This window comes from Aquarana catesbeiana, linkage group LG01 (assembly GCF_042186555.1).
Source record: "Aquarana catesbeiana isolate 2022-GZ linkage group LG01, ASM4218655v1, whole genome shotgun sequence".
Classification (NCBI taxonomy): domain Eukaryota; kingdom Metazoa; phylum Chordata; class Amphibia; order Anura; family Ranidae; genus Aquarana; species Aquarana catesbeiana.
The window spans coordinates 223,028,914-223,056,603 of NC_133324.1; the positions used below are offsets into that span (position 1 = coordinate 223,028,914).

The following is a 27,690-nucleotide window of genomic DNA, read 5'->3' on the forward strand; positions in this document are numbered from 1 at the left end:
GTTCTAGAAAAGCACAAGCTCCGCCCAGTAATGGATATGTACGTCTGAGGGAAGCAGTGCACGCCGTGGTGTGTACGGGAGAAGTGAGTTGAGCGCGCTCTGTGGGCCCCGGACCGGTTCGGACATGTGGTGACCTCTGAATGAGCAGGGGTGACGACTGGTGACGGGTGAGTGTCGCTGTGTGCACACACGTGGCCTCTTGTTATTGTTCTGTCATAGTAAACACAAACCTGACAGCAGGAGAGTGTCCCCGCTTCACCCTGCAGGGGAGACCACCTGTAGAGTCTCTGACATGGACCATGTGTCCATTCTACACACATATGCTCATTCCTAGAGGGATGGGGGATCTTCATATACACCACAACGTTATGGCCACCTACCTACTATTCAGTAGGTCCCACTGTGCTACCAGAACAGCCCTGGCCAGTCCTATAAAGAAGACCTACTGTACCCCCATTACCTGGAAGACTGGGGAGCGATAATCCTCAAATATAATGAGTCTGGCTACTCTGTAACATCCAATGAATCCGGTCTTTATTGGCTACTGGGCAGGATACAACCGTAACACGCTAACGCATTTCAGCCAAAGCGCTACTGATAATATTGTAGCATGTGATGAGTAAGACTTGGGCTGAAATGTGTTACTGTTCTATCCTGATCTGTAGCCAATAAAGAACCGATTCATTGGATGTTACTGAGTAGCTGGAAATATTAATGGACTCCACTGGAGCGCTGGCACCAAGCCATCAGATCATTTCACTTCAGGAAGTTGGGAGGTGGGGCCTCCATGGATTGGGCTTCGTCCACCACATCCCACACATGCTTTATGGCTTGAGATCTGGAGAATTTTTTCGGCCAAGTCAACGCCTCAAACTCATTGTGTTCCTCAAACTGTTCTTAAATGCATCAGTCCTGGTCGCTTTCTCCTTTGCTCTCTGGTCCAGTTCTGTTGCTCACATTACCATTGTAGATGCTTTTGGCTGTGGACATGGGTCATCATGGCTAGCTACACAGCCCCATACACAACAAACTGCGATGCACTGTGTGTTCTGACACCTTTCTATCTGAACCAGTGTGAACTTTTTCAGCAATTTGAACAGGTCTTCTATTGGATAGGACTGCACAGCTCAGTCATCGCTCCCCACATGCATCAACCTTGGCCATCCATGACTCTGTCGCTGGTTCACCTGTTTTCCTTAGGCCACTTTCGATTAGACCTGATCACTGCCGACCAGGACCATAAGGCTCCATGCACACCTAAGCGGTTTGGATCGCTGGCGTAATTGCGTTTCCAGAATTGTGACGGAATGCATTTGTGATGCCGTTACAATGGAACCTTGGTTAACAAGTAACGCGGTTAACGAGCGTTTTGAAAGATGAGCAACTTTTTTTTTTTTTTTTAAATTCTGACTCTGTTTGCGAGTGTTGTCTCGCAAAACGAGCAGAATTCAAGCTAATGGGGTGTGCGGTACCGCATTTGGCCAGAGGTGCGGGGATGCCGGTGACAGTCGGAGCCGTTCGGAAATACTACGTTCCCGAGTGTTTCCGAGTTCAGCCAAGCTGTCCCCGAGTATTTTCAAGACCACATGTGGTATTGCATGCAATAGAAGTCAATGCAGAATTAATTATCTTGGTTTCCATTGACTTCTATGGGGAAACTCTTTGATATGCCAGTGCTTTGGATTACAAGCATTCTCCTGAAACGGATTATGCTCATAATCCAAAGTTCCACTGTTTTTCTTAATGGCACCTCAAACAAGGGGGGATTTTGCTGCGACTGTCATGCTACATTCGCAGCAACAATTGCAAACACTCCTAGCTCTGTGCCAAGATTTAGTAGATGAGCTAATTGGAGCTATTTTGGAGCGGAGGGAGGCTCATTCAAATCAATGGTGCTGCTCTACCAAAAAAAAAAAAGACCTGTTGCTGCACTGAGCTACACTCAGGTGTGAATAGATCCTAGAGTTGCAGTTTCATAGTTGCTCTGACCAAGTCTTGTCATTACTATTTTGCCTTTGTCAAAGTCACTCAAATACTTATGCTTGCTCATTTTTTTTTTTTTTTTCTACTTTCAACACCAACTTCAGGGACAAAATGTTCACTTGCTTGCTAATATATCCTACCCACTTTCAGGTGCCATTGTAACAAGATGCTCAATTATTCGTGTTACCTGGCAGTGGTCATAATGTTAAGGCTGATTGGTGTACACTCCTGCATAGCACATCTGCGCTGTTTAGGAGTGCCCAGATTTCCCCGAGGGTGGCGTTGGGGCGCGGTGGCATTATTGGCAGGAAGTGGGTGAGAGCCAAGGATGAGTCAGTTGTGTGTTTTTATTTTTCATATACGAAAGCTGGCATCTTGTATCAGGGTTGGAGCATGTTAGTAAAGCGTACCTAGAATTTTGATGTGCAGTTTGCTTTAGGCTCACCACACGCTATACAATTTTTGATTGTACAATCTCCTTTTAGATCTGCCAACAATCATGTAGTCCAAGGGCAGTAGACAAGTGTAACAAAACTGTTAGCATTGATAGCATTTTCTATAATGTGCAGGTATGCTGGAGATGCTTGCACATTATGACGCCCTTACCTTTTGGGTGTGCTTTCCTTCAGTAATGTGAAGTCCAAGCATCCCACATCAACTTCATTCCTGCTGGCGCTGTCATCTTTTCAGCCATTGGGCTGACAATGGTTATGTAATTCCAACATGGATGCCTGAGCGTTCTATTATATCAGCACTTTCCTCCATATAGAGGATTGTGGGCTGTTCTGCACATGTGCCAGTCAATATACTAGTGGTGCACCGAAATGAAAATTTTGGAATGGAACCGTAAATTCAGGATGCACTTGGCTGAAAACCCAAATGGACAGTTTTTAACTTTTTAATCATTTTTGAAGTGCTTTTGCATTAAAAAAAGAACAAGAAAAGCTCAAGGAAAAATGCATCCCTTTAAATTCTATGTACAGTATCTCACAAAAGTGAGTACACCCCTCACATTTTTGTAAATATATTATATCTTTTCATGTGACAACACTGAAGAAATGACACTTTTCTACAATGTACAGTAGTGAGTGTACAGCTTGTATAACAGTGTAAATTTGCTGCCCCTCAAAATAACTCAACACACAGCCATTAATGTCTAAACTGCTGGCAATAAAAGTGAGTACACCCCTAAGTGAAAATGTCCAAATTGGGCCCAATTAGCCATTTTCCCTCCCCGGTGTCATGTGACTCGTTAGTGTTACAAGGTCTCAGGTGTGAATGGGGATCAGGTGTGTTAAATTTGGTGTTATCACTCTCACTTCTCTCATACTGGTTACTGGAAGTTCAACATGGCACCTCATGGCAAAGAACTCTCTGAGGATCTGAAAAAAAGAATTGTTGCTCTACATAAAGATGGTCTAGGCTATAAGAAGATTGCTAAGACCCTGAAACTGAGCTGCAGCATGGTGGCCAAGACCATACAGCGGTTTAACAGGACAGGTTCCACTGAAACGGAGCCAAAGACGCACAGCGTTTGTGTGCAGTGTGCTCCGCAGCCGCCCCGGAGATATGTGAACTGGCTCCATTGGGAGCCAGTCACATTCTCCTGCTATGCGAATTAGATGCAGGGAAACGCACATCTAATTCGCATAGGTATGAACGGGGCCTCAGAACAGGCCTCGCCATGGTCGACCAAAGAAGTTGAGTGCATGCGCTCAGCGTCATATCCAGAGGTTGTCTTTAGGAAATAGAGGTATGAGTGCTGCCAGCATTGCTGCAGAGGTTCTAGGGGTGTGGGGGGTCAGCCTGCATCAAATTGGTCTGCGTGGCTGTCATTCCAGAAGGAAGCCTCTTCTAAAGATGATGCACAAGAAAGCCTGCAAATAGTTTGCTGCAGACTAAGGACATGCCTTACTAGAACCATGTCCTGTGGTCTGTTGAGACCAAGATAAACTTATTTGTGCTGGAAAATGGTAACCACACAATTTTGACACTTTGGAGCCCCATTTGGACATTTTTACCTAGGGGTGTACTCACTTTTGTTGCAGTTTAGACATTAATGGCTGTGTGTTATTTTGAGGGGACAGCAAATTTTACACTTTTATACAAGCTGTACACTCACTACTTTACATTGTAGCAAAGTGTCATTTCTTCAGTGTCACATGAAAAGTTTTTATAATAAAATATTTACATAAATGATACTGTATGTCTTCACACTGGTCAGTTGCACTTCCATTGCAAAGCACCTCTCCATTGAAATGCACTGAAAACGCACCAAAAAATTCTTCAAAAACACACCTGTGTTGCATTTTTAATGCAGGTTTTTAAGTCCCTTAACCTATGCAAATCGTGTGCATTTTTCGGTGACCATTATCGCATATATATTTTTTTTTTTTTTCTATTGGTAAAACAGATAACCCTGTTCTCAGCCGATCATTTTTGTCAGGCCGATATATCTGTGCATCTCTACAATATGCTGTTAACTTCCGCTTTAAGGCCTAATAGACATTTTTAACATGGCTGCTAGGGGCGTCTGGTGTGTGAAATCGTGCAAGTTCAGCTGAACTTGCACGATTTCAAACCCACATTTCAGTGCGAGTTCAGGGGCGATTTGAAAGACATCTGTGCCAATTCATGCAAAGATGTCTATTGAAGTGGCCCCCGAAGTCGCCAAAAGTAGGGCAGGAACTACCTTTGGAAATCAGTGCGGCACCGCAAAGTCTGCATCGCACCGATTGGGACAGTGCCATTGCCGGCAATAGGCTTGCGATTTGGCATGCAATTTGACATGTTAAATCACGCAGATGTGAACGGAGGCTAAGGCCTGGTTCAAACCTGTGTTCAGTGTGAACGAGGGCTTTGAGGAGTTTAGAGGCAGAAAAAAACCCACAGCCAATGCGTGCAGGGGTGTTTTGGCAGGAAAATAATGCTTTACAGTTAAATGCTGGGGTTATAGCTGTAGCTAGATGTCACAACTATATATTATGTTATATTTTTTCTTCAGGCAGTCTGCTTTCTGATAAGTGATCCCAGTGGAGGATTTTCCACAGGATTAATTTTATAGGCAGAAGGACAGGTGGCCCCCCCTCCCCCCAGATCTCTCAATAAAGAGGACCTGACATGCTTATTTCTATAATAAGGGATGTTTACATTCCTTGTAATAGGAATAAAAGATTAATTTGTTTTTTTTAAAGGGACAGTGTAAAAATTAAAATAAATAATAAAAAAAAGAGAGCACCCCATCCCTCCCTGCTCATGCGCATTCGTAAGTCACGCCTGCAATAGTAAACCGTGTTCAAATCACACATATGAGATTTTACATCATCTTGAGCAACTGTTTTTTTCTTTTTGATGACAGATATTTAGTGCTTATCTTTGGAATGGATTTTGTTTGTAACATTTGTGTTTCTCTCACAGGGGAGAGTTGGAATGGCTGTCATTAACAGAGCTTTTAGTGCAATACCATTGTGCATGATGGAATACCACCAGCCAGACTCATTCCTTCAGAGGACCAACGCATCAGGGATTGTAGACTCTCCTTTCCATGATACATCTGGCAATGAACATAACCAAATGAACAGTATTCCCATTGGTAGTGGCCTCAGCAATAATGGTTCTTGCTTCAATATGTACAATCCTTTTACTGCAAACCCAACTGGAGGAGAAAATATGGGTGTGTTTTTGGGAAATGCATTATCTGTGCAGAATCCTGGGAGGACAAATCTTGTATCTCAGGCTTGTACCGGGTAAGTGTAAGGTGTATGTAAACCATAACAATATAGAATAGGGCGGAGTTTGGGACATTAAATGAAGCACACGGTGTGTGCCTCCATCCCTGATTCAGGTATCAGAAAAAGGAAGGTGGGACTTCAAATGAAGCTATTGATTTGTGGGGGTGAGATAATTAAAAAGTATATTTATTTGGCACATTGAGTCTGACGATGCATAACAATGATGCACATAGTACAAAAGGTTTAATATGTATACACACACTTACATGGTGTTGACCTCCATGAATACGTTACATATTCACATCAAAGGGACGACATATAAAATTGACAAGAGATTTAATATGGATAAAATTAATTCTTGCAGATTCATATATGTACACATCATCTAAATGGCACTATGCAGTGTAATCAATGGTAAGAAACACCGTATGATCATTTGGTTGTAGATAATGAGTCTTAAGCCCCATACACACTATCAGATTTTCTGCTGATTTTTTTTTTTTTTTTTTCCTTCAGATTTACCAAAACCATATAATATGAGGTCAAACCTTAGGAGTTTCAATTTGTATGCAATCAGGCAGGCCCTTGCACTACATGGTTTTGGTAAATCTGAAGACAAAAATCAGCAGAAAATCTGATAGTGTGTATGGGGCTTAAGTAGGCATGAGAATGCATCCCAATAGCCCACCGCGTTTCATGGATAATACCACTCTTCAGGGGCAAATGCATGCAACTCTATAAAAACCAACAAAACATGAGTAGACCAGTATGATCAAACGTTATACCCCTCAACGGGGAGGATGTGTACAAGAGAAAAGGGAGACAGTTACTTATCCTTCTCAGTATTTACAACATAAGTCTGGAAAATGGGGGACGAGGAATCGGAGGCTGTCCAAATTGTCTGTAATGGGAGCTGTGGAAGGAGCCCGCAGAAGAGGGACCAGGTGCACAAAACATCCCCAGGAAAAACGAAAGGTGGAAATCCAGGTAGTGGTATGAGTTGGTTTCATGTCTAAAAAGATATAGATATTGTACTATAATTACTCTACATTGTGGGAAGTAGCTAGAGCCCAATGCCAAAGTGCAGGTGGACAAGTGAATGTGAAAGAAGTGTTTGTGAAGAGAGAGAAAAAAAAACAGATTTGGTGGGGGGGGGGGGGGGGGGTGTGTATTTGGACAGCCTCTGATTCCTCGTCCCCCATTTTCCAGATTTTATCATGATGTAAGTACTCAGAGGGATAAGTAACTCTTTCCCTTTTCTCCTTTTCTCTTGTACACATCCTCCCTGTTGAGGGGTATAACATTTGATCATACTGGTCTACTCATGCTTTGTTAGTTTTTATAGCGTTGCATGCATCTGCCCCTGAAGAGTGGTATTAGCCATGAAACACGTCGGGCTTTTAGGATGCATTGTCATGCCTACTGATAGGAACCTACTTTAGACTCATTATCTCCAACCAAGTGATCATACTGTTTCTTACCATTGATTACACTGCATAGTTCTATTTACTGTAGATGACGTGTACATATATGAATCTGCAATAATTGATTTTATCCATATTAAATATCTTTATATATACTTTTTAATCATCTCACCCCCACAAATCAATAGCCTCATTTAAAGTCCCATCCTTTTTTTTTTTTTTTTTTTTTTTTTAAATTTATTAATAATTTTTTTTTCCATACGAAACCATAACAATGATCGTCTCTTATGTGTTCTTTTGCTCTCCAAAATATACATTGAAAGCATTTTGTTATATCTGATGATAAAAAAACTAAAACTTACTGTGTTCTCCTAACCACTTCAGCCCTGGAAGAATTTACTCCCTTCCTGACCAGGCCATTTTTTTTGCGATATGGCACTGTCACTTTAACTGACAATTGCACGACCCTGTACCCAAACAAAATTTACATTTTCCCCCCCACAAATAGAGTTTTCTTTTGGTGGTATTTGATCACCTCTGCAGTTTTTTAAATTTTTTTTGCGCTATAAACAAAAGAGCAACAATTTTGAAAAAAACACAATTTTTTACTTTTTGGTATAATAAATATCCCAAATTTGAAAAAAAAAAAAAAAAAAAATTGCCTCAGTTTAGGCTGATATGTATTCTTATATTGGGTGGTTTGCACAAAAGTTAGAGCGTCTACAAAATAGGGGATGGATTTATGGCATTTTCATTATACTTTTTTTTTTTTTTTTTGACCTTTTTATACAGCGATCAGAGCTAAAAATAGCCACTGATTACTGTGTAAGTGTCAGGAAAGGGGTTAACACTAGGGGGGGCGATAAAGGAGTTAAGTGTGTTCTAACTGAGGGGATTGGACTGACTGGGAGTGAAGACAGATCGTGTGCTTTTACAACTATCTGTTTCTCCTCCCCTGACAGGATAGGGATTTGTGTATTTACACACACAAATCCCCATTCCTGCTCTCGTGCCCGCTATCGCGATTCGCGCAGCAGAGCAATTCTGCCACTGTATATATAAAGCAGTCGGTCGGGAAGCGGTTAAAGTGGGGGTCCACCTATCTATCGTTTTTTTTTTTTTTGAGTTCATTCACAAACTTTTCTTCTCAGCATTACATACTCACATATTGTGTGTAATATGTCCGCCTGTGTCAGATTTCGTCGGAAAGAATAACTTATATTATTCACTGCAGGCGGTTTCCATCTTCATTGTGGGCATTTGAAGCCCACAAGCATTTATTTCCTGGATGTGGTGAATGCTGTGCTCCCAGCATTCACCGCTTGTTCCCGCACATGCTCAGTGGCATCCTGGGAAGCCTGAGACTAGCTCCCAGGAGTCTGGGAGAGGCTAGAAACACGCCTACTCCCACGGGAGGAGAACCAGGAAGTGCAAAGAAGAATAGAAAAATAAAAGGTAATTACGGTGATTTAAATTTTTTTTAAACAGCATGTCAATGCATCTAGGCAAGGAAGAGAATACATACAGATACTGTTCAAAATTTGGGTGGAACCCCGCTTTAAGGACCCTTTCCAGTTATGTTGAACTACAAAATAATTACTCTTTGTGAACAAGGAGAGGGATTGAGTAGTTTAAAAACAGTTGGGTGGGGCTGACACAATTTCTTCTGATTTCAGCCCAGAAAAAAGGCCTGTATTGAGCCAAATGAAGATAATTGGGATCTGAATTATTTGTGGAACTTTTGCAAATAGTTTCCTGTATTTGGAGGGTCTCCAAAGGGATAAATCATGGGGTATTGCAGAGGAGTACTGTATGGGGTTGGGGTGTTTTGTTTTTTTTGTTTTTTTTCCTGACCTGCAGGAGAGGTTGACTTCTTGAGATATGTAATCTGCAATCTAACATGCAAAATGTCACGTTTATCAGAGTAAATATAAAATCAAAACATTTTGAATTATTTTATTTTTTCCTGAACATAATAAACTGTATGCAAAGACGCCATACCTGGCAATGAAACTAACACTAATTTGCATGGTTTTAGGCTCCGTTCACATCTTGGCGTTTGGGATCATGGGCAGAATTGCCGCAATTCTGCCTGCAATCCCAAAGCGCTCTACGAAACTGCAAATCGTACCACACGTGTTCAGGTGCCATTTATTTTCAATGGCACATAAACCCAGGAGCTGTTCTGCTGCGAAAAGCTTGTTGCTCAAAAAGAAGCAGGAGCTTCCTTTGGGCGATGAGCTTCGCATGATGTGGTTTGCCATTATTGCTGCTCAAATCGCACCCGTGTTTTTGAAAATGAATGGTACCTGAAGAAGCGTGGTGCGACTTGTCAGTTTTGCAGAGCATTTTGGGTTAACGGGCAAAATTGCGGCAATTCTGCCCAATCGCAAACTCCCAGGTGTGAAAGGGGCCTTAGTGCTATTTTGTGATGGTGTTTATTTAAGTTTACTTTTTTCTTTGACATTTAGGCCCAGTAGCCGGATAAAGAAAAAGCACAGACAAGACCAAGATGGCTTTGAGTAAGTAACAGTTCATTGTTTCTAAAGTTGTGCATTTTAATTTTAAAAGTAATAGCTTATGCAGAACACACGCCCATTGTACCCCTCCTTTATTTATTTTCTCTTCGCCCTTTTGTTAGGTCTGTATTAGTAGGTGATCCTTCCAGAAATACATGCCGTACCTACCTTTTTCTACCATGCTGTACTGAGGGCTATGTAGCATATGAGCGAGCTGGTGCTAGGCTTTGTTGGTGATGGAAGTATATGGTGGCTTGACTCGAGCGCTCAAATTGTGGGTTCCTTCAAGTATATGGGGATTGTGGAGAAGGTTCATGAGTGCTATGCATAAATAGAATGTCTTAAACTCCAGCCAGTTTAGGGAATTGTGGCTCTCCCATTCTCCAAGACTTGGGTAGTGTTAGGCATAACAAGAAGGTTATCTGATAGTGTCGGCAATGGCAGCCCCTGGATTGCTCTGACAGGTTTATTTTAAACATTAGGACATCCATGAGCTCTTTTTTTTTTTTTTAAATCTAATAGGGTTTATTTGTTGATCGCTTTTTTTTTTTTTTTTTTTTTTCTTTTAGCTATCCATCGAAGAGAAGAAAGCTATGTGCATCCCCTGTTCTTGAAGGATGTCAAGCTCTAACCACTTATACTGAGGATGCATCACAGCCTTGCTGGAGACCTAGCCATTCACAAGTCATGCCAGCAGCTGTAGCTCCATCACTATGTATACCACCATCTGAGATGCAGACAGCTCCTTCTGAGGGCATGGATGAAACCACTGTAGAATCCCAATCTGATACTGCTCTTAGAAGAATTCAGGATATTGAAAACAGGTAACTGCATATTCTATAATTTCTGACATCTAGTTTCTTTACTGAAGAGCAAATCTTATATTGCCACTTACCAGTTCTTAGATGTGGTGGCGGCAGATTAACCAAGTGGGGGGAAAAAAAAAAAAAAATTAAAAATTTTGCAGTTAAGTTTGAGAAAATGCAACTAACAGAAAAAAGGTTGACCAACTAATTTAGGACAAAGAAGGCCGTGCCACGTCCAATAATCTGAAGACACAAAACAACGGGGTTCCCCTGGGTGGACTTTCCTGGCACTTACAACAAGTAAAAAGTATAGAGGTGTGTAGGAAATCAAGGGCAATATAAAACAAGTACAAATTTTATTCGTATTCACAAGTACATATGGATAAAAACAAGCAGTAAGTAATTTTGACTAACATAGTGCATAGTATATGATAGCCATGATAAGCAAATAAACAAAACCAATGATGATGAAAAAACTCTTCTCAAGCCCGACGCGTTTCGGGGTACTTAATAACTGTACAATCCTTCTTCAGGGGCATGATCTGAGAGAGAGGGGTTCATCTGAGTAGAAAGGGAAAGAGATGAGAGAAAGAGAGGGTAAGGTAAAGGATAAAGCTATGGGCAATATTTAATAGGGGGTATAGGGTGGTGAATTCATCACCTACCTGACCATGTGTGATTATTCACTTGTGAAAGTTAGTTTTTTCTCTAAAAACAAGGAGAACCATGGAGGAAGGGCAGGATATAGGAAGAAATATACGTATTATAGCTGGTATAAACGAGGATACTTAGGTGGTGAGAGGTGCAGGTTGGTGGGCTGCAGTCACCATGGAAGGATATGGCAGAAACTCCCGTCCCGCCCGTCCCGGGCGCGCACACACCAGAGCGGCGTGCTGAGGTCACAAAAGGCGTCCCTAGAAATAACAGAATATAGAAAGGACCTTAAGATAGGGTCCAACGTAGATGGATAGAAAGTACTAACCCAATGTGTAGATAAGTAGTTTGGTTCAAATAGGGTAATTAGTAAAGGGAAAATGTAAGGGATAGTGAGTGAATATTGGAGTACATCAAAGGCCGGTTGCATCAAAAAGAGCGGTAACAAGAAAGTGCGGCTCATAATATATCCTAGTGGCAGCATATACATGTATATAAATAAATTTGGGTTTGGAGTTTAAACAAAGTATAAAGAGTAAGTACATAGTTGTGCACATAGCGGGTAGTTGTGCTAAACATGTGTACTGGGGGTACCCATAATACATAATATGTAGCTAGTATATGGAATTTGAAAAGGATAAATTGATGCCAAGCCTATGTGGAAATGCTTGCAAAAATTTTTTTGCAGGGGCCAAAGTGAAAGATGACTCAGAACTAATAATGTATAATCAGTATGGAAAGTGTATGGAAGCAAACATATTGGAGTAGGAAAAAGCGACAAGCAATAATGAAGAGACATACCTTAAAAAAGCAAGTTAGCAGACTCAGCCAAGCGTCCGGTATGTGCAGCGGCTTGGTGTAGAGTGAGTGAGACTGGTATAAGTATTGTGGCTGTCACAATCAGCTGGCGTCAGTGATGAGGCACAGCTGTGTTGTGAACAGCGTACGCCGGGACGCACTGTATTGACCCCCTGAGGCGAGCGTGCGCGGCGCCGCCCCAACCGCACGTGCGCGAACGTCACGGCGTTTGGAGCAGCGTCACGCACACCCGCCCCACCGGCACGGAAGTGACACTCCGGCGAGAGCGCATGCTCGCCTGGAGTGCCAACATGGAGGCAGTGGGCGTGTGCTGGAAAAACGCCCAAATACCTCACTAGGCGCCGCCCAGGATTTCCTGTGGCGGCTTACCGTGCCGGGCAGCCGCTCCGGCCGGACGCGTCCCGAGGGAGGGGCGGGGAGAAGGAGAAACTGTCACAATAGGTGGCACAAAGGAGAGTATCAACAATACCAATAAATAATTAAAGAGGAATGGCTACTGTCCAATCACAGAACCTAATTATAGTGTATGCCTCCAAGTATGGGGAAAACAAAGGAAGGGGGAAGGGGATGAAAGAAGGGAAAAAAAGGAAAGGGAACATCAGAGAGGAATAAGGGATTAAACTGGGGGTAGTGAATTGCTGCACGAAACAGTAAGCATACTGGATTAATGCACAATAGGACAACCATGAGCAATAACCAAAATATTTCAATACACATGGGCAATGTACATGTGCAAGCATGTGCAACAGATATAAGCATATAATGTCAGAAAGTAAATAACAGACATAAATACATTTTATACATTGCCAAAAATACTCTAAGAGATAGATGGTGGACATGAATATGACATATTGCTACTAGAGACCAAAAGAACAGGAAATGTTATATATATATATATATATATATATATATATATATATATATATATATATATATATATATAATAGGAAAACAGAAATCATAAAAGGGGAAATAACCGAGCTGGCTGTGCGTCTAGACACGTGGTCCCCCAAAGGTGGGAGGGGGGGAGAAGGGGAGAGGGGGGGGGGGGGGGGAGAGACACGTATCAGACACACATACAGCCCGGTATACGGAAGTTCAGGAAAAAACCCAAGAGCTGTAGCAAAACAGTGAGATATCCTATGGGATGGCCATGGCCCTATTTTTCCATACCTCCAGAGTTAAAGCCTTGTAAAAAGGGCTTAAAACAGACCGCTTCATTAAGGCCTGGGGGTATGGTGGCCTTGAGGAGATGAATCCATTTCAATTCTCTCTGGAGTAAAATTTTATTCCAATCGCCCCCTCTGGGGCTAGGGTGTATGCGGTCTAGAATTAGAAATTTAATGGAGGGAAATTTACCACCGTGCACCAAGATTACATGTCGTCCAAGGGGTAAATCAGGGTCGGCTGATTTCATGGACAGGATATGCCTATAGGCTCGTCGCCAAAATTCAAGTTTGGTCTTTCCTATATAGAAACAGCCACAGTTGCATTGGAGTAGATAAACTACTCCGATGGTTCTGCAGTTTGCGAAGTGTTTGGGAAAAAAGGGTTTTCCATTGGGGAGAATGGGGTTTTTTTGGGTGAGCATGTAGCCACAATAGTGGCATGAGCCACAGGCAAAAGTGCCCCTATATTTGCAGTGGATTGTAGATGGTCTAAACTCACTATTGGTGATGTGATCACCAATGGAGATAGCTCTTTTGAAAGTAAAGTTGGGTTTTGCTGGGACCAAATGGCCTAGGTTGGGGTCCAAGGCCAGTAAGTGCCAGTATTTTTCGATTATTCTTTTGGTTTGGCGGTGTTGCTGGTGATATGTTGTAATGATACTGAGTGGGTAAGAATCATTATGTTGTTTGGTAGGGTGGAAAAGTGTTTGTCTGGGTTTTTTGTTGGCTTTTTGGAACGCTCTTTTAAGAGATTTGTGGGAGTAGCCACGTCGTAATAGTCTATCTCGAAGAGCAGCAGCTTCTGTGAGAAAGTTCTTGTTGTCTGTACAATTGCGCTTAATCCTAATGTATTGGGAGTAAGGTATGGAATCAATTAAAGGTTTAGGGTGGAAACTGGCAGCATGCAGTATGGTATTGCCGGCAGTACTTTTTCTGAATAATTTGGTGGAGAGTCTGCCCTGTCCATCCTTAAAGATCTTAATGTCCAGGAAAGTTACATGAGTGTTATCAAAGGACATGGTGAACATCAGATTGAAATCATTCTTATTCATCCGAAGTACGAACTGCTCGAGTACATCCGCAGGGCCCTCCCATAAGACAAAAATGTTGTCTATGTATCGATGCCACGCTTGGATATAGTTGGTGTAATGAGTGAGGTTGCCATCTGAGAAGAGGGCTTTCTCCCACTCCCCCAGGTACAGGTTAGCGTACGACGGGGCACAACATGTCCCCATCGCCACTCCCTGCACCTGGAGGTAGTGGGAGCCGAGAAAGGTGAAAACATTATGAGTGAGGATGTACTCGAGCAGCTCGATGATGAATTCGTTATAGCTGGGATCAGAGTGCATATCCCTCTGAAGTATATGCCTAATTGCTGCCAGGCCCAATACATGTGGAATAGAGCTATAGAGTGTCTCCACGTCAATGGTGACAAGGAGGGCTTTCTCCGAGACAGGAAGATGGTCCAGAATTTGTAAAAAATGGCTAGTGTCCTTTACATAGGATGCTAGAGATAGCACGAAAGGTCTAAGGTGTTCATCAATGAGTTTGCTGGCGTTCTCGCTTATTGAGCCTACACCGGAGATAATCGGCCTGCCGGGCGGATCTACGAGATTTTTATGCACTTTGGGGAGTGCGTAGAACGTGGGGATCTTAGGAAAATTGTTTCTCACAAAAGTCCAGGTAGTCTTACTAATGGTGTGATTGAGGAAAGCAGAGTCGACCAATGCGTAAAATTCTTTATTGTACTTCTCAACAATGGAGGCTGGCATACGACGGTACCAGTCTGCATTGTTGAGAATTTTCCTACACATCGTGATGTATTGGTGATTGTCTAACACCACAACATTGCCCCCCTTGTCCGAGCTTAATGGTGATGGTGTCATTGGCCTTTAGGGAATGCAATGCCTCTAGTTCTTTAGGGTTTAGGTTAGAGGGTTCCTGCTGTTTAATTCTGAGCTTGTCCAAATCGTTATTGACCAGTTTAAGAAAAATAGATGCATTTGGACATGTGCTTGGTGGTGGACAAAGGTCCGATTTCTTCTTTAATTTTGAGGCCCCCGGATGTGGGTAGACATCTGAGTCATCTATTTGTTGGAGGATACGTGGGAGGTCAATCTGATCAATAAGATCAGATGTATCACTCTCCTCTAATAACGCAACAAGTTGGTCCAAAGCTCGGTTTTCCTGTGGGGTAAAGGTAGTTTTGGCGTCCTGTTTCTGGTATAATTTCCTGAGAATACGTTTACGGATAAAAAGTTGGAGATCTTTATAAAGTTCAAATTTGTCTAGTTTATGATCTGGACAGAAATTCAATCCTTTCCTCAGGATAGCAATTTCGTGGGTGGTGAGAGAATGGGAGGATAAGTTGATAATGCTCAAATCAGTATCCGAATGTGTGTCAGTGTTAGAAGAAGAACTTATAGTGTCAATTGTGTGTAGGTGTTCAGATTCGGTGGGGGTGGCTTGAGACCAGCCAATACTAGGTCTAAAAAAGAAGAAGAATCATTGCGGTTGGGCTCATGTGTATTGTTGGTGTTTTGAGGGGGAAGGGGTGGGTGTGCCTGTGTAGAGTGATTGGGCGTCGGGTCATTCTTGATGTTTTCAAGATGTGCCAGGGGAAGGGAATTGGATTTCTTTTCTGCGCTAGATTTTTTTGACTTGTGATCTGAAATAGGATCGCCAGAAAGCTGGCGTTTAGTGCCGAGGGAGGATTTGGCTTTGGGAATGATAAGTGGGGGAATGTGTAACGAAGATTTGTTGGAAGGGGGATTTTGGGATGTGTGGGAATTCCTAGTTGTCCTGTTGTTTTGGTTCCATTTGTAGGCCTTGCCGGCCTCAAATGCGTTTTTGTCCCTGTGAAATTTAGAATTTTTCTTAGTCAAAATATTTTTATTAAAAGATTCAAGGTGAATTTTGAGTTTGTTCTCTTTAATAGAGACTGAGGGATGTGCCTGGAATTTTTTAAGCTGTTCACAAATTTTAGTAATTTCAATATCTAGTATTGAGGATCTTTTAGTGTATTCATCTATGAGTATCTGCATGAGAGTACGTGAGCATGTCTGTAGAGCATTCTCCCATGTGGATTTGAAAGCTGCGTCCAGATCTTCCAACGTGGGGAAGATCTGGATGCGGAGACCCAACGGGTTCAGGTTACTCTTTATATAGTCTTGGAAGGACCTGACGTGCCAGAAAAATGAGGATTTTTTTCTCTAAGTTTTTGGCAAGTTTGAAGAACAGGGAGGAAATCTCCGCTTCGGTTCGGTCATTGTCACCAAATTTATCTAGGTATTGTTGCATTAGAGTTTCCCAGTCTTGACCCAAGAATATATTTTCAAAATGAGGAGTTTCCGTTTCCGGGGTCATTTTGTATGAAGAAAGTTTGTGTAAACGTGATGGGGGAATAGGGGGTAAAGTAAGAAGGAGAAAGTAACGGGGTTTGAACCTAGGAGGGGATGCAGGGAGCAAAAGAGTAAAAAGTAAACAAGGGAGGGAGGGGAGAGAAGTGCACTCCCCTAGAAATAGTATAAAGATGATATATACATATCGTATAGTGGTCTTAAAGTGGGTTGGTCGAGTGGGGAATGGTATCTACTACCAAAAACACATTCAACAGAAAAAAGGTTGACCAACTAATTTAGGACCAAGAAGGCCGTGCCACGTCCAATAATCTGAAGACACAAAACAACGGGGTTCCCCTGGGTGGACTTTCCTGGCACTTGCAACAAGTAAAAAGTATAGGTGTGTAGGAAATCAAGGGCAATATAAAACAAGTACAAATTTTATTCGTATTCACAAGTACATATGGATAAAAACAAGCAGTAAGTAATTTTGACTAACATAGTGCATAGTATATGATAGCCATGATAAGCAAATAAACAAAACCAATGATGATGAAAAAACTCTTCTCAAGCCCGACGCGTTTCGGGGTACTTAATAACTGTACAATCCTTCTTCAGGGGCATGATCTGAGAGAGAGGGGTTCATCTGAGTAGAAAGGGAAAGAGATGAGAGAAAGAGAGGGTAAGGTAAAGGATAAAGCTATGGGCAATATTTAATAGGGGGTATAGGGTGGTGAATTCATCACCTACCTGACCATGTGTGATTATTCACTTGTGAAAGTTAGTTTTTTCTCTAAAAACAAGGAGAACCATGGAGGAAGGGCAGGATATAGGAAGAAGTATACGTATTATAGCTGGTATAAACGAGGATACTTAGGTGGTGAGAGGTGCAGGTTGGTGGGCTGCAGTCACCATGGAAGGATATGGCAGAAACTCCCGTCCCGCCCGTCCCGGGCGCGCACACACCAGAGCGGCGTGCTGAGGTCACAAAAGGCGTCCCTAGAAATAACAGAATATAGAAAGGACCTTAAGATAGGGTCCAACGTAGATGGATAGAAAGTACTAACCCAATGTGTAGATAAGTAGTTTGGTTCAAATAGGGTAATTAGTAAAGGGAAAATGTAAGGGATAGTGAGTGAATATTGGAGTACATCAAAGGCCGGTCACATCAAAAAGAGCGGTAACAAGAAAGTGCGGCTCATAATATATCCTAGTGGCAGCATATACATGTATATAAATAAATTTGGGTTTGGAGTTTAAACAAAGTATAAAGAGTAAGTACATTCCATGGTGACTGCAGCCCACCAACCTGCACCTCTCACCACCTAAGTATCCTCGTTTATACCAGCTATAATACGTATACTTCTTCCTATATCCTGCCCTTCCTCCATGGTTCTCCTTGTTTTTAGAGAAAAAACTAACTTTCACAAGTGAATAATCACACATGGTCAGGTAGGTGATGAATTCACCACCCTATACCCCCTATTAAATATTGCCCATAGCTTTATCCTTTACCTTACCCTCTCTTTCTCTCATCTCTTTCCCTTTCTACTTAGATGAACCCCTCTCTCTCAGATCATGCCCCTGAAGAAGGATTGTACAGTTATTAAGTACCCCGAAACGCGTTGGGCTTGAGAAGAGTTTTTTCATCATCATTGGTTTTGTTTATTTGCTTATCATGGCTATCATATACTATGCACTATGTTAGTCAAAATTACTTACTGCTTGTTTTTATCCATATGTACTTGTGAATACGAATAAAATTTGTACTTGTTTTATATTGCCCTTGATTTCCTACACACCTCTATACTTTTTACTTGTTGCAAGTGCCAGGAAAGTCCACCCAGGGGAACCCCGTTATTTTGAGAAAATGCAACTAGGTTTTTGTTACCATTCACAGCATAGCTTAAACTTTTTTAAAATATTGACTACCTATTTAGGTCTCATTCATATGGGTGTACTTATCCATGCAGGCAGTCCCATTCATGTCTATTGGGATGCAGAGGTTGCACAGGTACAACTGCTGGCCCAATCTGACAACTAGTGGGTTTGGGGCTGGTCAGTCCCTATTAGGACACCACCTCCCTTTTGCCCGATGGACATGCAATTGCATATGCTGCTAGTGTATCTTGGTGTGTCTACAGATTGCCATGGGGTACCTGGGTGGTTGTATATGTGTGATGCATCATGCAAATAATTGTGTCCATATGTCAACGGGGGGACTGTAAATTTACCACCCTGGTCACATGTCTGAGCACTTTTCCTGCTGAGGACTGGTCTTATGTGGCTCCTCCTCTGAGCCTTCAAAGGCTGTTTTGCTGCCTCATTCTGTTAAAGGTTTTTCTCACCTTGTGGTTTTGCTTGCAAGTTCGGGGCCTCATGGAATCCACCTTCAAGGTGGTCTCGTATGCACAGTTCTGATGATGATGATCATCGTTTACCCACACCCCTCCTATTATGATCTTTCCTTTTTGTACTTTTTTTTTTTTTTATGCTATATGAATGGACACACAGAAATATTAAGGAAGATGTTATTGCAATTTGCCTGCAAAAGTGGAAATTATGCCATCACTACCTCCTAAGGACTGCAATATTACATTTTTTTTTTTTTTTAGATATCAGTTTAGGAATTAAGTTTTTAGCAGTGTGCTTATTCTATGAACAGACAGTTTACAATGGTCTGGGTTACTTAATGGTACCAAAGTAACGTTGCATGGTATCTTATATCCTTTTTCAGAGTAACCAGTGTTTCCAAGGTCAACTTGTGATGTAAAATGTGATTGAGCTCTGGTTCTGCTCGTTCTACTGAAAACAAAAATGTACAGGTGAAAGGTGGCTTGTGATGCATGATTTATCTCCATTGTAAAAGGTTTACTTCCAAAGTTGCATGTCACTGAGCTGAATAGGAAGTTCAATAGAAAACAGCTCACTTACAATTGGTGCTTCTAATATTTTTTTAGTGACTTGTGTGTTTTAGTATTATGAAATTTTAAAAACCTTTTTGTTAAAGTATCGCTGTAAATTTTTTTTTTTTTTTTTTTTTTTTTTCAGGCTGGTCATTGAAGATGATGATGATGATGAAGAAGAAAATGAAAATGAAAATGGTCGTTTACCCACACTTGTAATGTCTGATGTACTTCTTGAAAGCTTGAAAAAAGGCTTGGATGAATCACTGACCAGGAAGATTGTAGATTCCATGTGAGTCTTAAATATCGGTTTTAGTTAAATCTTTTGTATCTCAAAGCATTCCCCTTCTCCAGAAATCCTCCCTGCTTTTCTGAACAGAAAAAATCTGAAACCAGGAAAAAATGGCGGCACCCCTCCCCCGAGTGACAGGCTGTGCTGAAGACTAGACCAGCATGAGCCTCTGTGTAATACACTGCAAAAAGGAGTGTCCTCTCTCTCTGCTGTCACAAGAACCAGCTCCTGACAGCCTCCCTTAGAGCACTCCAGCACTTACAGCTGCCAACGCAGCACCATCACAAATCAGCCAGACTTCATTAACCACTTGACCTCCAGATTATTTAAAACCCCCCCCCCCCCCTTTCATGACTAGGACATTTTTCGTGTTATGGCACTGCGTTATTTTAACTGACAATTGCGCGGTCTTGTGACACTGTACCCAAAAAAAATAGGATTTTTATAACCGCTTACCTGTAAAATCCTTTTCTTGGAATACATCATGGGACACAGAGCCTTAAGTAATTACTTAATGGGTTATGGGCCACCAGGTGTTGACGCTGGTTAACCGAATCAAAGGAAGTTTACTGCATATATAACCCCTCCTCCTTCCAGGAGCACATCAGTTTTTGTAGCAAAGCCATATACTTAAATCCCAAAAAAGAGGGGAGGGACCTCTGTGTCCCATGATGTGCTCCAAGAAAAGGATTTTACAGGTAAGCTGTAATAAAAATCCTATTTTCTTTATCATGCATCACGGGACACAGAGCACCATAATAATGACTATGTGGGTTATACGCTTACCTTCAGGTGATTGGACACTGGCAACCAATAGTAAGACGGTTCCTCCCATATAACCCCTCCTATACAGGAAGTGCCTCCGTTTTTTCGCCAATGTGTCTTGAAGGTGATGGTCATGGCTGTTGAAGCTCTTCAGTTTCTTCAAAGAAATGTCCCACTGAGGACATTATAATCGGATCCATTCGGATGGCTTACTAAAGCTAAAGTGGATGGTACCCGAACCTCGGCTCAAGAACGAGGTATTGCTTGTAATGTGTCCTTTTTAGGCACTGGGCCCTTGTTAAAGTTGGTCTTCCTGGTCAACCTTGCCCAAGGAAACCACAAAGGGTTTCCTTAGAGGCGCTACCCGCCGTGATGGGGGAAGATTGGGCCTGGCAAGACAGGCCCTGCAGCTTGGGATGGTGAGTACTCCCCGTTGGGGCTTCATTATGTGTGTGTATGTGTGTATATGTATATGTATATGTATGTATGTATGTATATATATATATATATATATATATATATATATATATATATTATAAATAATTTCTATCCCCTGTTTATTAATCTGCCACAGTGGGCCTTGATCCGTTGTCCAGGGAAGCCGATTGGCGCGCTTTAAATTAAAAAAAAAAAAAAAAAAAAGTTTTAGGCGTGTGGTTCACGGGGCCGCGTGCGTCAGCGCATGCGCCGTGCGGGGGCCGCCGAGGTGCGCGCTCGATTCCATGCTAGTGTGTGTGTATATAGCATGGAGCTCCTGGCGTGCGCGGAACGAATGTGGGCACGTGAGTCGGACGGTCTTGGACAGCGGCGACAGGTTAAGGTCTGGGGTAGTTGTGGGGAGTACTCCTTGGTGTTCTCGTATGTAAGCTATGTCTTCCAGAAAACGAGCAACAGGGACTAAGGCAAGCCCAGGGGTAAAGGTCCCTCCACAAATAGCAGGAGACCAACCCCATACTGATGCGGCCTCAGTCTCTACTGAAGGACCTGCTGCTTCTGACCTGGTTGAGCCACTGCACTTGTCAGGCATAGTAGCCAATACTGATGCACCTGCCTCGGCTTATGTTACTAAGGATGATTTGGCATCTGCCCTAGCAGGCCCGGAAGGAAAGATAGCTGGCATGATTGCTTCTGTAACACAGGGGGGAAGGAAGCGTAATAGATCTCCCTCCCCTGAGCCTGGGCCAAGTGGTGAGTCACTAGAGCCCCAGGACTCTTATAGCCAGTTGGGTCCAGGTGACTTGGAACCAGAGTGGGCAGAGGATCTGGAGGAATTGGTCTTAAAGGATCGGGGGAGGCTGAGGATTCCTCAGATGAGGATTCTGGCTCTGAAGAGCCTATGTCAGCCTCCCATTCCCAAAAAAAGGTTTATCCAATCTCTAATGGAGATGGTACGAAATGGGTTTAAGTTACCTCCGGTTCAGGAGTCTGCGCTCTCTTGTTCTACTCTGGGATCTTTGCGACATAAGCAAACTTCCCAAGCATTTCCCTTGCATCCATTATTGGAGCAGGTAATTTATGCGGACTGGGAACATCCTGACATGATATACTTGCCTCCCAAAAGGTTTTCAGTATTATACCCTATGGAGGAAAAGTTTAGGAAGAAATGGAGCACACCCTTGGTAGACACTGCCATATCTTCTGTGAATAAAAATTGAACCTGTCCAGTGGATAACGCCCAGGTTTTCAAGGATCCGGCTGATAAAAAGATAGAATCCTTATTAAAGGCTTCCTTTTCAGTTGCCAGTGCAGCAGTTCAACCGGCTGTTGGGAAATGTCAATCCCGAAAAGATCGCTTTAGGAAGGTAGTAAAGAACATACCTTCCCAGGGGGAATCTGTTGAGGATTTATCAGAGATCCCTCATGCCTTTATGTTTTGCAGTTGACGCTTTAAAAGACTCAATTCAACAGATGTCTCGTTTTGCGTTATCAGTTCATATGCGCCGAGTATTGTGGCTAAAGAACTGGTCTGCTGAGACGCCATGTAAAAGGCTACTGGCTGCTTTTCCTTTTCATGGAGAGCGCCTGTTTGGTGATGATCTGGATAAATACATACAAAAGATCTCAGGAGGTAAGAGCGCTCTGCTTTCTATTAAAAAGAAGGGAAAGCAGCCCTCTTATAAAATTCCCAATCCCCCAGGGCCTGGTGCCTCTTCTCCTAAGCGGTATTGACGGCCTCAGCCGTCTGGGTTTAAAAGACCACAGAGTCAGAAAAAACCCTGGGCCCAAAAGCCACCCAAGCCCAGTTCCAAGTCTACCTTGTGAAGGGGCGCCCCCGCCCTCACGGGTGGAGGGCAGGCCTCGGCTGTTTGGGGAGGCCTGGGAGGAACTGGTTCAAGACAGATGGGTCATTTCCACTGTAAAGAACGGTTACAGAATAGAGTTCCGGGAAGTTCCCCCAAACAGTTTTCTACATTCAAGGGTCCCGGTGGATCCAGGGAAAAGATGCCTATTTCTAGCTTTATACCATCTGCTGATGCAAGGTGTAATCATAAAGGTCCCGCACGTAGAAAGATTCAAGGGGTTTTACTCAAACCTATTTACCGTGCCGAATTTAAATGGGGAAATAAGGCCCATTTTGAACCTCAAGGCTCTGAACTTATTTGTAGACGTCCGCTCCTTCCGCATGGGGTCGGTTCGCCTAGTCATAAGGTCCCTGAGAAAGGGAGACTTTTTAGCATCCATAGATATCAAGGATGCTTACCTTCATGTGCCGATCTTCGGGCCACACCACAGGTTTTTACGCTTCGCGGTAGAGGGCAGTCATTTCCAGTTTGTGGCGTTACCTTTCGGTCTAGCCACGGCCCCCAGGGTCTTCACAAAGGTCCTAGCCCCATAGTTGGCTTCCCTAAGATCTCAAGGAGTTTCCATAATAGGATATCTGGGCTCTCGCCCTGCACTAATTCTAAAGGTGTCAACTACAGTGAGCGTCTTACAACGCCTAGGTTGGGTACTAAATTTGGACAAATCAGCTCTTTGCCCGACCCAAGCCTTGATGTATTTGGGTCTAGTCTTGGACACCGTCCAAGAAAAGGTGTTCCTTCCACCCCTAAGGGTCGCCTCTATAGTGGAACTGGTACAGAAGGTGATAAAAGAACTAGCCCCTTCTATTTGGCTGTGCTTGAGATTACTGGGCAAAATGGTGTCATCTTTCACCACAGTGCCATATGCACAGTTCCACTCCAGAGTGTTCCAGAACAGTATTCCAAAAGCCTGGGACTAGTCAGTTAGAACCATAGGCTGATCCAGGGTTCGATCTCCACAGGTTCTTTATATTTGGAAAAAAAAAAAAAAAAAAAAAAAAAAAAGTTTATTACACTCCAAGCACGGGCGGGGAGCCCACCAATACAGACTGTTACATTTGAGGAAAAACCATGGTACAGTTGTAATTCGTAGGGGAATGGTATACAGTATAGACTTGCGGATATAAAGATCACATACATATGCATTATCTACCATTAAGGTATATTCTATGGCAGTCCTCAGTTCGTATCAGAAGTTTCTAATAATGGTGGTCCCCACCTAACTTTTCACTTTCCTCGATCTCCACAGGTTCTATGGAACCTCTCTCTTGGTGGTTAAGAACCAGCAACTTGAAAAGGGGGAAGTCTTTCCCACCTGTAGCTTGGAAGGTGGTAACCACGGATGCCAGTCTTCTCGGCTGGGGAGCAGTCCTAGAGGAAGCATCTGTTCAGGGAGTATGGTCCCAGACAGAGAGGACTCTGCCCATCAACCTATTAGAGATTCGGGCAGCACGTCTGACCCTGCGATTCTGGACGTCCAGGTTGCGGGGGCTTCCTGTCGGAGTCCAGTCCGACAACTCCACAGTAGTGGCATATATCAACCACGAGGGAGGTACCAGGAGTCGGCAGCCCAAAGAGAGGTAGATCATATTCTAACCTGGGCAGAAAAACACGTGCCTTTTCTGTCGGCAGTGTTTATCCCGGGGGTGGACAATTGGCAGGCGGACTTCCTGAGTCGCCAGAAATTGTTACCAGGAGAATGGTCCCTGCATCCTGAGGTGTTTCTACAGATCTGCCAATACTGGGGGACCCCAGATGTGGATCTGTTGGCATCCAGATTCAATGCCAAACTGGACAGGTTTGTATCCAGGACCAAGGACTGCTGGCTGTCGGGATAGACGCATTAGTGGTTCCTTGGGATCAGTATTCTTTGATATATGCCTTTCCTCCAATCCAGATTCTGCCGCACTTACTACGCAGAATACGGGAGGAAGAGAAGCCAGTGATCTTAGTGGCCCAAGAGATCATGGTTCTCGGAAATTGTGAAATTGGCAGTAGGGGAACCATTGGTCCTCCCTTGTCGCCCAGACCTGTTGTCTCAAGGGCCCATATTCCATCCTTCTTTACGGTCGCTGAATTTGATGGCCTGGCTATTAAGACCAGAATATTGAAAGACCGTGGTATTATGGGTTCGGTCTTGTCCACTTTGATAAATGCTAGAAAATCAGTTTCTAGAGCTATCTATTACAGAGTATGGAAGTCATGCATTGCTTGGTGTGAGAAAAGGAAATGGAACCCTCGTAAGTATACGATTGGAAGAGTCCTCGCCTTTCTCCAAACAGGACTAGACTTGCAGCGCGCTTTAGGGACAATTAAGGGACAGATTTCGGCCTTATCTGTTTTCTTCCAGAGAACAATTGCATCTGATTCTTTGGTGCGGACCTTTGTTAAAGGAGTAATGCACCTGAGGCCACCACTTAAACCGCCTTTATGTCCATGGGACCTAAATTTGGTACTGTCAGCCCTTTGAACCTATTAGGCATATTCCATTTGTCCTATTGACCAGGAAATTGGTTTTCCTAGTGGCTATAACATCGGCTAGAAGTGTCAGAATTGGCCGCCCTTTCTTGCAAGGAACCTTTTTATGGTTCTTCATCAGGACAGGGTGGTCATGCGCCCTCGTCCGGATTTTTTACCGAAGGTAGTGTCCAAATTTCATCTGAATCAGGATATCCTTTTACCTTCCTTTTTCCCAAACCCTAAGACTAGGGAGGAAAAGTCGCTTCACTCACTGGATGTGGTGAGAGCGATAAAGGTTTACTTGGAAATGTCAGCTCCTTTTCGGAAAACTGACTGCTTTTTTGTCTTGCCTGAGGGTCCTAGAAAAGGACAGCCGGCAACAAGTTCTTCTATATCCAGGTGGATTCGCCAGACTATTGTCCAGGCGTATGGATTAAAGCGTAGGGTTCCACCCCGCGATTTAAGAGCACACTCCACTAGAGGAGTTAGTGCATCATGGGCAGTACGCCAGCATGTGTTCATGGCTCAGGTTTGCAAAGCAGCCGTTTGGTCTTCAGTTCATACGTTCACCAGGTTTTAACAAGTGGATGTGAGATCTCAAAGTGAGACTGTGTGTTTGGCCACAGTGTGTTGCAGGCTGCTTTATAATCTCAGGCCCGTCGGGCTTAGGGATAATGTGTCGTTCCCAACCAACACCCCCCCCCCCCCCCCCCTCAGTTGCATTGCTTTAGGACATCCCACATAGTCATTATTATGGTGCTCTGTGTCCCGTGATGTATGATAAAGAAAAACGGATTTTTAAAACCGATTACCTGTAAAATCCTTTTCTTTGAGTACATCACGGGACACAGAGGTCCCTCCCCTCTTTCTGGGATCGTCATTGCTTGCTACAAAACTGAGGCACTTCCTGTATAGGAGGGGGTTATATGGGAGGAACTGTCTTACTATTGGTTGCCAGTGTCCAATCACCTGAAGGTAAGCGTATAACCCACATAGTCATTATTATGGTGCTCTGTGTCCCGTGATGTACTCAAAGAAAAGGATTTTACAGGTAAGCTGTTTTAAAAATCCGTTTTTCTTGTACATCATGGGACACAAAGCCTTAAGTAATTACTTAATGGGATGTCCTATAGCAATGCCACTTGAGGGGTGGGAGAAACAACCTGCAGGGTACACTCAGACTTTAGGATCTATACTGCTGCTTGCAGCACACTGTGCCTAAAGGCGATATCCTCATACCTCCTTGCATCCACCTGATAAAATTTGGTGAATGTATGTACTGAAGACCAATTTGCGGCCTTACAGATCTCAGCCATGGAGGCCTGATGACGCACTGCCCAAGAAGCACTAACCGACTTGGTAGAGTGCGTCTTAACTTGAAACGGGGGAATCTTACCCCTTAAATCATAAGTTTGACTTATCACTTGCCGAATCCACTTAGCCACAGTGGATTTTAACGCTGCCTGTCCCTCCTTAGGACCCTCTGGCAGAATAACTAAGACTTACAAATCTGAGCCGTTTTCTTTTGATTTTCAGTGCTCTCACCACATCAAGACAATGTAGTGACCTTTCTTCCCTGGAACATGGTTTTGGAAAAAACGATGGCAGGACAATATCTTGGTTCAGGTGAAAACCTGAAATCACTTTTGGCAAAAAGCCTGGACGAGTGTGTAACATCACTCTGTCCTCATGAAAAATCAAATATGGCTCTTTACAAGAAAGAGCAGCCAATTCTGAAACCCTGCTTGCTAAGGATATAGCAACCAAAAATACTAACTTCCTTGTCAGAAGGACTAGGGGAATCTGTTGTATCGATTCAATTGGCTGTTTTTGTAACACAGACAAAACTAAGTTCAAGTCCCAAGGGTTCAAGGGAGGTTTGATGGGCGGATTAAGCCGCGTCACCCCTTGTATAAAGCCCCGGACTAAAGAGTGAGTAGCAAGTGGTCTTTGAAATTAGACCGATAAAGCTGAGACTTGGCCTTTTAATAGTACTTTAAAGTGGATGTAAACCCGAAAATTTTTTTTTTTTTTTTTTTATATCATCATACTGTAGAGTATAAGATGTGCTATCATTTGAGCCCAGTCTTGCCACACAGAGTTAATCCATCTCTGAGCAATCCCCTTTTATTGTTCAGTGAGACAATTCTTGACAAAATGAGAAAAACTTTGTCAAATACTCCCCCTTGCTGTGAGTGACAGGTTATTTGCATCTCGTGCTTCAGCCTAAGAGACATGCAGTATTTTTAAATTCCTTCCCCCACTCCTTTCTTCAGCAGCTCTGCAGGGATTAGCTATTCCACACCTCAGCATGATTTGGCATGCTGAAGTCATGTGGTTACTTTCCTGTCTTTTCACTGGATGTTAGAGATCATAGCAGAAGTTCAGTGTTAGAAATACACATATTGACAAGGGGAGTGTAGAGGTGGGCGGGGAGTCTACTGACATCACGACTCCACCCATCAAGCTCCAGACAACAGACCCACCCACAGAATCTGCAGTTTTTCAGCTCTCATAACAG

The 27,690-nt window shown here is 43.1% G+C and overlaps 1 protein-coding gene across 1 annotated transcript in view; it reads left to right on the forward strand.

Annotated features, from left to right (window-relative positions):
* Positions 1 to 27,690, forward strand: part of CCDC117 (coiled-coil domain containing 117) — a 41,141-nt gene continuing 13,451 nt past the window's right edge. Inside the window, exons 1-5 of the mRNA XM_073625392.1 lie at positions 1 to 167; positions 5,401 to 5,729; positions 9,610 to 9,660; positions 10,227 to 10,481; positions 19,498 to 19,644. Of these exons, the coding sequence (XP_073481493.1) occupies positions 5,413 to 5,729; positions 9,610 to 9,660; positions 10,227 to 10,481; positions 19,498 to 19,644 (770 nt within the window). The 5' untranslated portion in view covers positions 1 to 167; positions 5,401 to 5,412. The remainder of the gene's footprint in view (positions 168 to 5,400; positions 5,730 to 9,609; positions 9,661 to 10,226; positions 10,482 to 19,497; positions 19,645 to 27,690) is intronic.